The sequence below is a fragment of the Oncorhynchus tshawytscha genome, unplaced genomic scaffold (assembly GCF_018296145.1).
Source record: "Oncorhynchus tshawytscha isolate Ot180627B unplaced genomic scaffold, Otsh_v2.0 Un_contig_540_pilon_pilon, whole genome shotgun sequence".
Lineage (NCBI taxonomy): Eukaryota > Metazoa > Chordata > Actinopteri > Salmoniformes > Salmonidae > Oncorhynchus > Oncorhynchus tshawytscha.
The window spans coordinates 171,719-183,374 of record NW_024609641.1 but is presented as its reverse complement, the minus strand read 5'-3'; the positions used below and the strand labels follow the sequence as shown (position 1 = coordinate 183,374).

General features: G+C 42.0%; 1 protein-coding gene across 3 annotated transcripts; it reads right to left on the bottom strand.

Annotated features, from left to right (window-relative positions):
• Nucleotides 1–387: 387 nt before the first annotated feature.
• LOC112241104 (zinc finger protein 501-like) lies at nucleotides 388–10,448 on the bottom strand. 3 transcript variants are annotated; one of them, XM_042316576.1, is made up of 2 exons: nucleotides 9,819–10,448; nucleotides 388–1,579 (listed from the first exon to the last, which is right to left on the bottom strand). In XM_042316576.1, exons 1-2 carry the CDS (start codon nucleotides 10,216–10,218, stop codon nucleotides 840–842), a joined length of 1,140 nt encoding a protein of 379 aa, XP_042172510.1. In that variant the 5' UTR covers nucleotides 10,219–10,448; the 3' UTR covers nucleotides 388–839. The 3 variants fall into 3 exon arrangements, with proteins under 3 accessions (XP_042172510.1, XP_042172509.1, XP_042172511.1); XM_042316575.1 differs by lacking the exon at nucleotides 388–1,579 and adding an exon at nucleotides 4,148–5,568; XM_042316577.1 differs by lacking the exon at nucleotides 388–1,579 and adding an exon at nucleotides 9,245–9,595.
• Nucleotides 10,449–11,656: the final 1,208 nt, after the last annotated feature.

Here is an 11,656-nt window from a genome sequence, read left to right as displayed (position 1 = left end):
GTGACCAGACTAGTAAAGTCACTCTGTTAGATGTGACCAGACTAGTAAAGTCACTCTGTTAGATGTGACCAGACTAGTCAAGATGTGACCAGACTAGTAAAGCCACTCTGTTAGATGTGACCAGACTAGTAAAGCCACTCTGTTAGATGTGACCAGACTAGTAAAGTCACTCTGTTAGATGTGACCAGACTATTAAAGTCACTCTGTTAGATGTGACCAGACTAGTAAAGCCACTCTGTTAGATGTGACCAGACTAGTAAAGTCACTCTGTTAGATACATATCATCAGAGGACCAGCGATGGAAACAATGGAGTAAATGCATCAAATTGAAACAGCACTCAATATGCTGTAGTCTTTGAGGAATGACACGCAGACAGGAAACACAGAGGTAGAAAATGACCATTTAATAACCGTGTGTATACATGGAAACGGACTCCATATTCAGCTCATGTTTTTTTAAATAAAACATTTATATTTGAGTCCTGCTTTGTACTCTTTTGATTTCATGTGACAAACAAAAACAGTCGCAAAAGCTTATAGTTTCCACCTGATTGGTTTGGTAGAAGACAAAAACGCTGGGCACGCTATGGGGCGTGGGACGTCCTCTACAATAATATGCCTGCTGTAAATTATTTCAGACCAGCAGGTGGCAATAGTGTACACTGTGTTGATCAAAGCATTGAGTAATGTACCTATTTTTGAAAATCTAAACGCTTGGCTTCCCCGTCACTACTCCCCTGTATGTGTTCTTTCATGGCTTTTCAGCAAGCTTCTCTGGGTAAAACCCTTCCCACACTGGGAGCATTGGAAAGGCTTCTCCCGTGTGTGTGTGTGTTATATTATGTTCTTTCAGGTGCCCTAGCCGGATAAATTACAATAATTTTCACACTGGGGGAAGTGATAAGGCTTCTTCCCTGTATGTGTTGTGTTCTTTCATGACCTTTCAGGCTCCCTATCTGGGTAAAACCTTTTCCACACTGAGTGCATTGGAAAGGCTTCTGCCCTGTGTGTGTTCTATCATGCTTTTTCAGGCTCCCCATCTGGGTAAAACCCTTTCCACACTGAGCGCATTGGAAAGGCTTTTCTACAGTGTGTGTTCTCTCATGTGATTTCAGAGTACCTGATTGGGCAAACGCCTTTCCACACTGAGAGCATTGGAAAGGCTTCTCTACAGAGTGTGTTCTCTCATGTGATTTCAAGGTACCTGATTGGGTAAAACTCTTACCACAGTGGGAGCAGAGATAGGGCTTCTCTCCAGTGTGTATTCTTTTATGTTTTTCCAGTTGCCCTAACTGTGTAAAGCTCGTTTCACACTGGGAACAGTGGAAAGGCTTCTCTACTGAGTGTGTTCTCTCGTGTTTTTTCAGGTTACTTGACATAGAGAATCTCTTTCCACACTGGGAGCAGTGGAAAGGCTTTTCTCCTGGGTGCCTCCTCTCATGTGATTTCAGATACCCTAAATGGGTAAAACTCTTTCCACACTGAGAGCAGTGATGTTGTTTCGCTGGTTTGGGCGTCTCTGGGTCTGGTTCCAATGAAGGACTCTTTTCGCTGTCAAAGTGAGAGTCTGGTCTCTCTCCTGTCAAAGACAAGAGTATTTTGTTAAATAGAGAGACCTGAATAAAACCTCCACATTTTTAAACTGTCTCCCTATGAGCTTTAATCCAGTCTAGATCCCTCTTTATAAAATGGGTAGTTTGGATCGTAGATGCTGATTGATTGGTAGCTGTTAGTTATTCACGATAATCCACTGGTAATAGCTGTTAACAGTTCCGTTTTAATTATCCCTAAACATCCTCTGTCCCACAGCCGAGCCAGGCCATTTATAAACTAATCTCCACAGTCCTGCCAGGCCATTTATAAACTAATCTCCACTGTCCCACAGCCCAGCCAGGCCATTTATAAACTAATCTCCGCTGTCCCACAGCCCAGCCAGGCCATTTATAAACTAATCTCCACTGTCCCACAGCCCAGCCAGGCCATTTATAAACTAATCTCCACTGTCCCACAGCCCAGCCAGGCCATTTATAAACTAATCTCCACTGTCCCATCAGCCCAGCCAGGCCATTTATAAACTGTCCCACAGCCCAGCCAGGCCATTTATAAACTAATCTCCACTGTCCCACAGCTGAGCAGGCCATTTATAAACTAATCTCCACTGTCCCACAGCCCAGCCAGGCCATTTATAAACTAATCTCCACTGTCCCACAGCCCAGCCAGGCCATTTATAAACTAATCTCCACGAGAAGAAAATCATAGCAGCATATGGACATCATTAACCCATGGCTACTAGCTTAACATTTGGTTAAGAATATAACCTGCAGTAACCTGTGGGCCGGGGTCTATATAACCTGTAATAACCTGTAAAAACCTGTGGGGCTGGGGTCTATATAACCTGTAATAACCTGTGGGGCTGGGGTCTATATAACCTGTAATAACCTGTGGGGCCGGTGTCTATATAACCTGTAATAACCTGTGGGGCCGGTGTCCATAGATTTCACCCAAATGTCCTGAAATCAGACATGAGCTGGTGGTAATAATAGGTTATATGACGTGGTATCATAGAGATTTCAATCAGGTCAGTCTGTTTTCCCTTATAGCTAAAAACCTAAGAACTTAAAGATGTTTGTTGCCCCCTCCCACACACACACACTCATGTAGCTTTAAAGGTTGGCTTTGGGCACACAAAAAAACAGTCAAAGTCCACCTCTCAATTTTCTAACAGAAATGGGATGTGTCTTTGGTGGTTTAGCGTTGTATCATTCTGGTCTTGCGCGCCGCGACCGACGGAGCTAGTTAGTAAACTAAAGGGGTCTACCGACAATACGCAAACAGGGCCGAAGGAGCTTATCGCAGTGTTGCAATGTCGTTTTTCGTTACAAAAGGGGCGGCTTCTTGTAACACGCTTCGTCATTCAAAGCAGTTTTTTTTCTACCTGGAAATTGACACCCGTTCCTTGTGAAGATTGAGGGACGGTAATTGAGAGCGTTTTTCAACGGAAGTCCCGCCCCTCTGTCTACATCACGTTCTTTCCGGTATCCCTTCTGGTGTAAACACAAATGGACGTTCTGCTACTTTGCTTCTACTACGTGCCAGTGGTGGGAAAAGTACCCAATTGTCAAACTTGAGTAAAAGTAAAGATAACTTATTAATAAGTCGCCCAGTAAAATACTACTTGAGTAAAAAAATCGTTTTAAATATACTTACGTATCAAAAGTAAATGTAATTTCAAAAATATACTTGTGTTTCAAAAGTAAAAATATAAATAATTTCAAATTCCTAATATTTAGCAAACCAGACAACATGATGTTCATTTGTATTTGTTTTTATTTACGGATAGCCAGGGGCTAAATTCAACACTCAGACATCATTTACAAATGAAGCATTTGTGTTTTGTGAGTCTGCCAGATAAGAGGCAGTAGGGACGACCAGGGATGTTCTCTTCTCTTGAATTGGAAAATGTTCCTGCTGCTAAGCATTCATCATGTAACGAGGACTTTCGGATGTCAGGGAACATGTATGGAGTAAAAACTTACATTATTTCCACAAGTACTTTTGGGGAAAATGCATGCAGTAAAAATGACATATTTTTCTTTAGGAACGTAGTGGAGTAAAAAATCAATAGTGATGTAAGGTACAGCTAGCCAATAAAACGACTTAAGTACAAATATTTTCAAGTAGAAGACAACTCAGAAGACCTCTAGTGATGTTCTGACAGCCACCCACTCAGAAGACCTCTAGTGATGTTCAGACTGACATGTTATCTACCTTCCATCCATCCATTCACCCCCTCAGAAGACCTCTAGTGATGTTCAGACTGACATGTTATCTACCTTCCATCCATCCATTCACCCCCTCAGAAGACCTCTAGTGATGTTCAGACTGACATGTTATCTACCTTCCATCCATCCATTCACCCCCTCAGAAGACCTCTAGTGATGTTCAGACTGACATGTTATCTACCTTCCATCCATCCATTCACCCCCTCAGAAGACCTCTAGTGATGTTCAGACTGACATCTACCTTCCATCCATTCATTCACCACCTCAGAAGACCTCTAGTGATGTTCTGACTGACACGCTGTAAACCAAACAACTAAACCTCCTGAGGTTTTAAGGGCAGAATCAAGAAATACACACAATATTCATCCATTTTATAATTTACATTTTATAAAATCCAAATCATGTCATTAACATGTAAGGTTTCTTACATGTATCCAACATATCAAAGTATAGAATCAAAATAAAATACATTTTAAAATTGTAATCTGATTTTAGACATAATCCTGTCTCAGAAACTAAAACAGGCCTCTATTCTAGAGAACGATTTCATATAAACAATATGATTTAATGTGGCATAAAACAACAGTCAAACATCAGTCAGAACACTGTGACTCATCAGAACACAGTGACTCATCAGAACACAGTGACTCATCAGAACACAGTGACTCATCAGAACACTGCCTGTCTATTCTATGATGTGATTTCAGGTCTTCTGTCTGGGAAAATGTATTTTTTATTTAACAACCTGATATTCATTACGCAATGGGAACATGGGTACACACATCGCCAGAGTGTTTTCTCTTCTTATGTTTGCGCAGACTTCCTAAATGGAAAAAATCATTTCCACACAGGGAGCAATGGTAAGGTATCTCTCCTGTGTGTGTTCGCTCATGTGATTTTAGGTCATGTGATTGTGAAAATCTCTTTCTACAATGGGCACAGGGGTAAGGCTTTTCTCCTGTGTGTGTCCTCTCATGTGATTTTAGGTCCTGTGATCGTGAAAATCTCTTTCCACAATGGGCACAGGGGTAAGGCTTTTCTCCTGTGTGTATTCTATTATGTTTGTTCAGGCTCCCTGACTGCGTAAAACTCTTTTCACACTGGGAGCAGTGGTATGGTTTCTCCCCTGTGTGTGTCCTCTCGTGTGATTTTAGATCCTGTGATCCTGAAAATCTCTTTGGACAATAGGCACAGGGATAAGGCTTTTCTCCTGTGTGTATTCTATTATGTTTGTTCAGGCTCCCTAACTGGGTAAAACTCTTTTCACACTGGGTGCAGTGGTATGGTTTCTCCCCTGTGTGTATCCTCTCGTGTGATTTTAGTTGCTGTGATCGTAAAAATCTCTTTCCACACTGGGAACATTGGAAAGACTTTTCTCCTGAGTGTTTCCTTTCATGCTCTTTCAGGCTTCCTAACTGGGTAAAACTCTTTCCACACAAGGAGCAATGGTATGGTCTCTCCCCTGTGTGTGTCCTCTCGTGCTCCTTCAGCTTATCTGACGACCTAAAATTATTTCCACAATGGGAACAGCGGTAAGGCTTTTCTCCTGTGTGTATTCTATTATGTTTGTTCAGGCTCCATAACTGGGTAAAACTCTTTCCACACTGGGAGCAGAGAAAAGGTTTCTCCCTTGTGTGTGTCCTCTGATGTATTTTAAGGTACCGTGACAACTTAAAACTCTTATTACACTGGGAGCAGTCGAGTCGTCTCACTGGTTTGGGAGTCTCTGGGTCTGGTTCCCCTGAAGCACTCTTACTGCTGTCAGAGTGAGAGTCTGGTCTCTCTCCTGCCAAAGACAGAGTATTTGGTTAAACAGAGAGACCTGAATAAAACCTCCACATGATAAAACTGTCTTCCTATGAAGTTTTAATCTAGACTTATTATAAACCGTACATTTGGATCTTTGATGCCGATTGGTTAATAGCCGTTAGTTAGTCCCAATACTACCCGGGTAATGGCTGTTAACAGTTCCATTTGAATCATTCCTACACATCCACTGTCCCAAAGCCCAGCCAGGCAATTCAAAACTAATCTCCACTGTCCCACAGCCCAGCCAGGCAATTCATAAACTAATCTCCACTGTCCCACAGCCCAGCCAGGCAATTCATAAACTAATCTCCACTGTCCCACAGCCCAGCCAGGCAATTCATAAACTAATCTCCACTGTCCCACAGCCCAGCCAGGCAATTCATAAACTAATCTCCACTGTCCCACAGCCCAGACAGGCAATTCATAAACTAATCTCCACTGTCCCACAGCCCAGCCAGGCAATTCATAAACTAATCTCCACTGTCCCACAGCCCAGCCAGGCAATTCATAAACTAATCTCCACTGTCCCACAGCCCAGCCAGGCAATTCATAAACTAATCTCCACTGTCCCACAGCCCAGCCAGGCAATTCATAAACTAATCTCCACTGTCCCACAGCCCAGCCAGGCAATTCATAAACTAATCTCCACTGTCCCACAGCCCAGCCAGGCAATTCATAAACTAATCTCCACTGTCCCACAGCCCAGCCAGGCAATTTATAAACTAATCTCCACTGTCCCACAGCCCAGCCAGGAAATTCTCTCCACTGGGAAAAAAGCATCTAGACATTATTACCCCATGCTTCTAGTCAAATATTTGGTTTGTAACAGAAGGGACTTGTTCAAACCCTTTGCTATCCGCCTCTCTGCCCTCTGCATTTTGTATGTAAATGAAAATACGTATTGAACTTATTCTGGTGATTTATTATTCAATAGAAATGTATGGAAAATAATGTATTTATTCAAATGTAATCTCCCTTTACCTGCTATAATGACAGCTAGTGACCAATTGTTGGGTTATTAACTAGAACGGTACATAAGGGGTTAAGATGGGGCTAGAATGGTACATAAAGGGGATAAGATGGGGCTAGAATGGTACATGAGGGGTTAAAATGGGGCTAGAATGGTACATGAGGGGTTAAGTTAATTACCAGGACATGTAAAAACCTTATTCTGTGTTCCGGCTGTGCACCAGTCAAGCAAGCCCCCCGGGGAAACAACTAAATGTTTGCATCTCAGAAGTCGTTTTCACATAACGTTATACAGTATTGTCTGAACTCAGAATCAAATATGCTCCACAAAAAAATAACATAGTAGCTGTGGCAGAAGAAATATTTTGAAAAGGTGAATATTTCTGCATCTATCAGTGCCATCAGGTAAACTGACTTCAGATGTGTTCATGTAAAAATGATTGTTAGAGCCATTTTTGTATCAGAAAGATATTTTGTCTAGGGATACATATTTAGATTCATTTTGATGCCGACTAACCAACCCTCATTAAGCTGTTAACAAACAGTAAAAAAAAATCCAAACAGTAAAATGATGTGACCAACAGAAAATACTATCAGAGATCTGTATATTATGACAAGATTCTCAAGTCTTTGCCCTAACAATGGGAGTTGTCCCAACGGCGTGAAGGCAGCCGACAAGTTCAGGTCCAAAATAAGCCGATAGAAACGCATTGGGCATATTTTGACGAGAGTGAAACCTCTCCCTTCACTTCTTCCTCTCTGATGCTATTGTGACGGAAAATGTTGTTTGTGCTTTTCTAATAACCAATGTATGTGTTCATGTAAGTGACTGATTGAACGAATCCTCACTATCAGTGTCTGCAATTTGGCAATACGCTCAGACCCTTGTTTTGAGAACGAAAGGGATATCTCAGTTTCAAGGTCTCAGCTTGGAGTGAAGAAGTCTCTTGGGGTATAGGTCTGTCACATGCATGAACCAAACGTTAATAATGAATAAACTGTGAATGATGAATAAGCTAAATCATGCAAATATAACTTGTCTGTGTTAGCAGTATATAAGAGATCTAACAGGACTGCCCCGGAGGAGTTCCCTGCAGACTGGCACTTTATTCATTTCAGTATGACTGTGACCTCTCCAGCTTGGTGTTAATAAACAATGATTCATTTCAGTTTGACTGTAATTTTGGCCCATTCCTCCATGCAGATCTCCTCTAGAGCAGTGATGTTTTGGGTCTGACTTTCAACTCCCTCCAAAGATTTTCTATGGGGTTGAGATCTGGAGACTGGCTAGGCCACTCCAGGACCTTGAAATGCTTCTTACGAAGCCACTCCTTCTTTGCCCGGGCGGTGTGTTTGGGATAATTGTCATGCTGAAAGACCCAGCCACGTTTCATCTTCAATGCCCTTGCTGATGGAAGGAGGTTTTCACTCAAAATCTCACGATACATGGCCCCATTCATTCTTTCCTTTACACGGATCAGTCGTCCTGGTCCCTTTGCAGAAAAACAGCCCCAAAGCATGATGTTTCCACCCCCATGCTTCACAGTAGGTATGGTGTTCTTTGGATGCAACTCAGCATTATTTGTCCTCCAAACACGACGAGTTGAGTTTTTACCAAAAAGTTATATTTTGGTTTCATCTGACCATATGATAATTCTCCCAATCTTCTGGATCATCCAAATGCTCTCTAGCAAACTTCAGACGGGCCTGGACATGTACTGACTTAAGCAGGAAGACACGTCTGGCACTGCAGGATTTAAGTCCCTGGCGGCGTAGTGTGTTACTGATGGTAGGCTTTGTTACTTTGGTCCCAGCTCTCTGCAGGTCATTCACTAGGTCCCCCCCCCGTGTAGTTCTGGGATTTTTGCTCACCGTTCTTGTGATCATTTTGACCCCACGGGGTGAGATCTTGTGTGGAGTCCCAGATCGAGGGAGATTATCAGTGGTCTTGCATGTCTTCCATTTCCTAATAATTGCTCCCACAGTTGATTTCTTCAAACCAAGCTGCTTACCTATTGCAGATTCAGTCTGCCCAGCCTGGTGCAGGTCTACAATTTGGTTTCTGGTGTCCTCCTTTGACAGCTCTTTGGTCTTGGCCATAGTGGAGTTTGGAGTGTGACTGTTTGAGGTTGTGGACAGGTGTCTTTTATACTGATAACAAGTTCAAACAGGTGCCATTAATACAGGTAACGAGTGGAGGACAGAGGAGCCTCTTAAAGAAGAAGTTACAGGTCTGTGAGAGCCAGAAATCTTGCTTGTTTGTAGGTGACCAAATAGTTATTTTCCACCATAATTTGCAAATAAATTCATTAAAAATCCTACAATGTGATTTTCTGGATTTTTTTCTTCTCATTTTGTCTGTCATAGATGAAGTGTACCTATGATGATTGAGACTCAGCCCAACATCAGCAGATGAGGTGGATCAGATGAGGTAGATTGAGACTCAGACCAACATAGGCAGATGCGGTGGATTGAGACTCAGCCCAACATAGGCAGATGCGGTGGATTGAGACTCAGCCCAACATCGGCAGATGAGGTGGATTGAGACTCAGCCCAACATCGGCAGATGAGGTGATTGAGACTCAGCCCAACATCAGATGAGGTGGATTGAGACTCAGCCCAACATCGGCAGATGAGGTGATTGAGACTCAGCCCAACATCGGCAGATGAGGTGATTGAGACTCAGCCCAACATCGGCAGATGAGGTGGATTGAGACTCAGCCCAACATCGGCAGATGAGGTGGATTGAGACTCAGCCCAACATAGGCAGATGAGGTGGATTAGATGTTGCATCCCAATATCTCCAGTTTAAATTGACGAATTCTGATGGGGATTATTTTTTATTATGTTACTTAGAATGATACACGGGTGCAAGTCAAAGTACTATTAAGGATTTTAAATAACCTCTGTGGTAAAAAAAATGTAAATACATTTCATCCAGATCAAAATTATCCTTCATTGTCTTGATTCTGTCCTCTTCATCATTTGAAGTAAGACACGAGATGATTTTCGCTCATCTCTTTCTGAGCAAAGCACTACAGAAAGAGATATTCACATGTTTACAAATGTTGTGAAAAATCTGACAGGAAGCATTTGATCCATTAACGTTTTGTTGGCCGCCCCCGTCTCCTTGTAGCTTTAACGATTCCTACAGTACAGTACTATTAACGTGTAGAACTTCAGTAAATGCCCCTTTAAAACCACACATCGGTTCAACAACTGCAGAGTTTGTAACCCTGTGTTTAAGATATTACTCACTGTTGTTAATCAGATCTCCTGTCTCCTCTTCTTCCTCCTCCAATGTGACAGTAATCTCCCCCACTTCCTTCATTCCAAAAATGTCTTCCTCTTCTTTCACTGTGACAGTCATCTCCTCTTTCTCTTCCTCCTCTTCTTTTACTGTAACATCCTCCTCCTCTTTCACTCTGAACGTGTCTTCATCTTCTGTCAATTTAACTTCTTTCTCTTCTTCTTTCACTGTAACAGCCTCAACCTCTGTTTCTTGTTTTACTGTGACATCCTCTTCTTCCTTCTCCTCTTTCACGACAATGTTCAGCCCCAGAGTTTCTTTCTCCGTCCAGCAGACCTCCTCTTTAGCAGTGGGGGAGTCGTTTAGTGAGCTCATGGTTGGGATGTTAGCTAGATAGCTAGTTAGCATTAGTGACTAGACTAGCACTACTACTAATTTACTCAGCCAGTTAGCTAACAACAACGTAAATATTATATTAAATTGGGTAACTAACTAGTAGATACGACAAGTGTGTTTAAAACACCGTGGCTAATATACACCGAAAGCGTTTATAGAGCTTGAATGTTTTCGCTTATGATGGCTAAAAGCTCCGGAGGTGGATAACGCGACGTTCTTGAAGAAGCGTCCCGTCCATTAGATTATACGTCACACTGGCAGCATTGCCTGAAAAAAGCCACATCGCCATCTGCTGGGTGGGAGGGTAACAGTCAAGGGAAATGTTTATTTTATTTTGAGAAAAAAAGTAGGTTTTATTTATTTCATTATATAATAGAGAAACATGTGTTGATAAGTGAATATCTCTAATGAGTGAGAATTTAAAACACCCTACTATACTACTGTACATCTGCATTCAGGAAATCAATCAAACAAACAGATAATATCCCAATAAGGCAGCGAGGTCCAAACTGGTCCTACACAGTGTAACAGTACTGAGTAGGTCCAAACTGCTCAATCATGGTCTAACAATACATCATGTAGATGTATATAATGAACAGACTAGGTCTATACTGCCCCTACATGGTGTAACAATACATCATGTAGATGTAGAGTTGAAGTCGGAAGTTTACATGCACCTTAGCCAAATACATTTATACTCAGTTTTTCAAAATTCCTGACATTTAATCCTAGTAAAAATCCCCTGTCTTGGGTCAGTTAGGATCACCACTTTATTTTAAGAATGTGAAATGTCAGAATAATAGTAGAGAGTATGATTTATTTCAGCTTTTATTTCTTTCATCACATTCCCAGTGGGTCAGAAGTTTACATACACTCAATTAGTATTTGGTAGCATAGCCTTTAAATTGTTTAACTTGGGTCAAACATTTCGGGTAGCCTTCCACAAGCTTCCCACAATACGTTGGGTGAATTTTGACCCATTCCTCCTGACAGAGCTGGTGTAAGTAAGTCAGGTTTGTAAGGCCTCCTTGCTCGCACACGCTTTTTCAGTTCTGCCAACAAATTTTCTATGGGATTGAGGTCAGGGCTTTGTGATGGCCTCTCCAGTACCTTGACTTTGTTGTCCTTAAGCCATTTTGCCACAACTTTGGAAGTATGCTTGGGGTCATTGTCCATTTGGAAGACCCATTTGCAATCAAGCTTTAACTTCCTGACTGATGTCTTGAGATGTTGCTTTAATATATCCACAAAATGTTCCTCCCTCATGATGCAATCTATTTTGTGAAGTGCACCAGTCCCTCCTGCAGCAAAGCACCCCCACAACATGATACTGCCAACCCCATGCTTCATGGTTGGGATGGTGTTCTTCGGCTTGCAAGCCGAAGAGCAGAGTAAAATGTCAATATGGGACTCGATATAGGACTTGTTTTACTGTGGAAATAGATACTTT

Bases quoted from the DNA above. Each gene is read 5' to 3' on its own strand.
- LOC112241104 (XM_042316575.1), bottom strand. From the start codon at position 10,218: ATGCTAACTAGCTATCTAGCTAACATCCCAACCATGAGCTCACTAAAC. The intron at 5,569-9,818 runs GTGAGTAATATC...TGTCTTTGGCAG, and splicing joins AGGAGATCTGATTAACAACA to GAGAGAGACCAGACTCTCAC.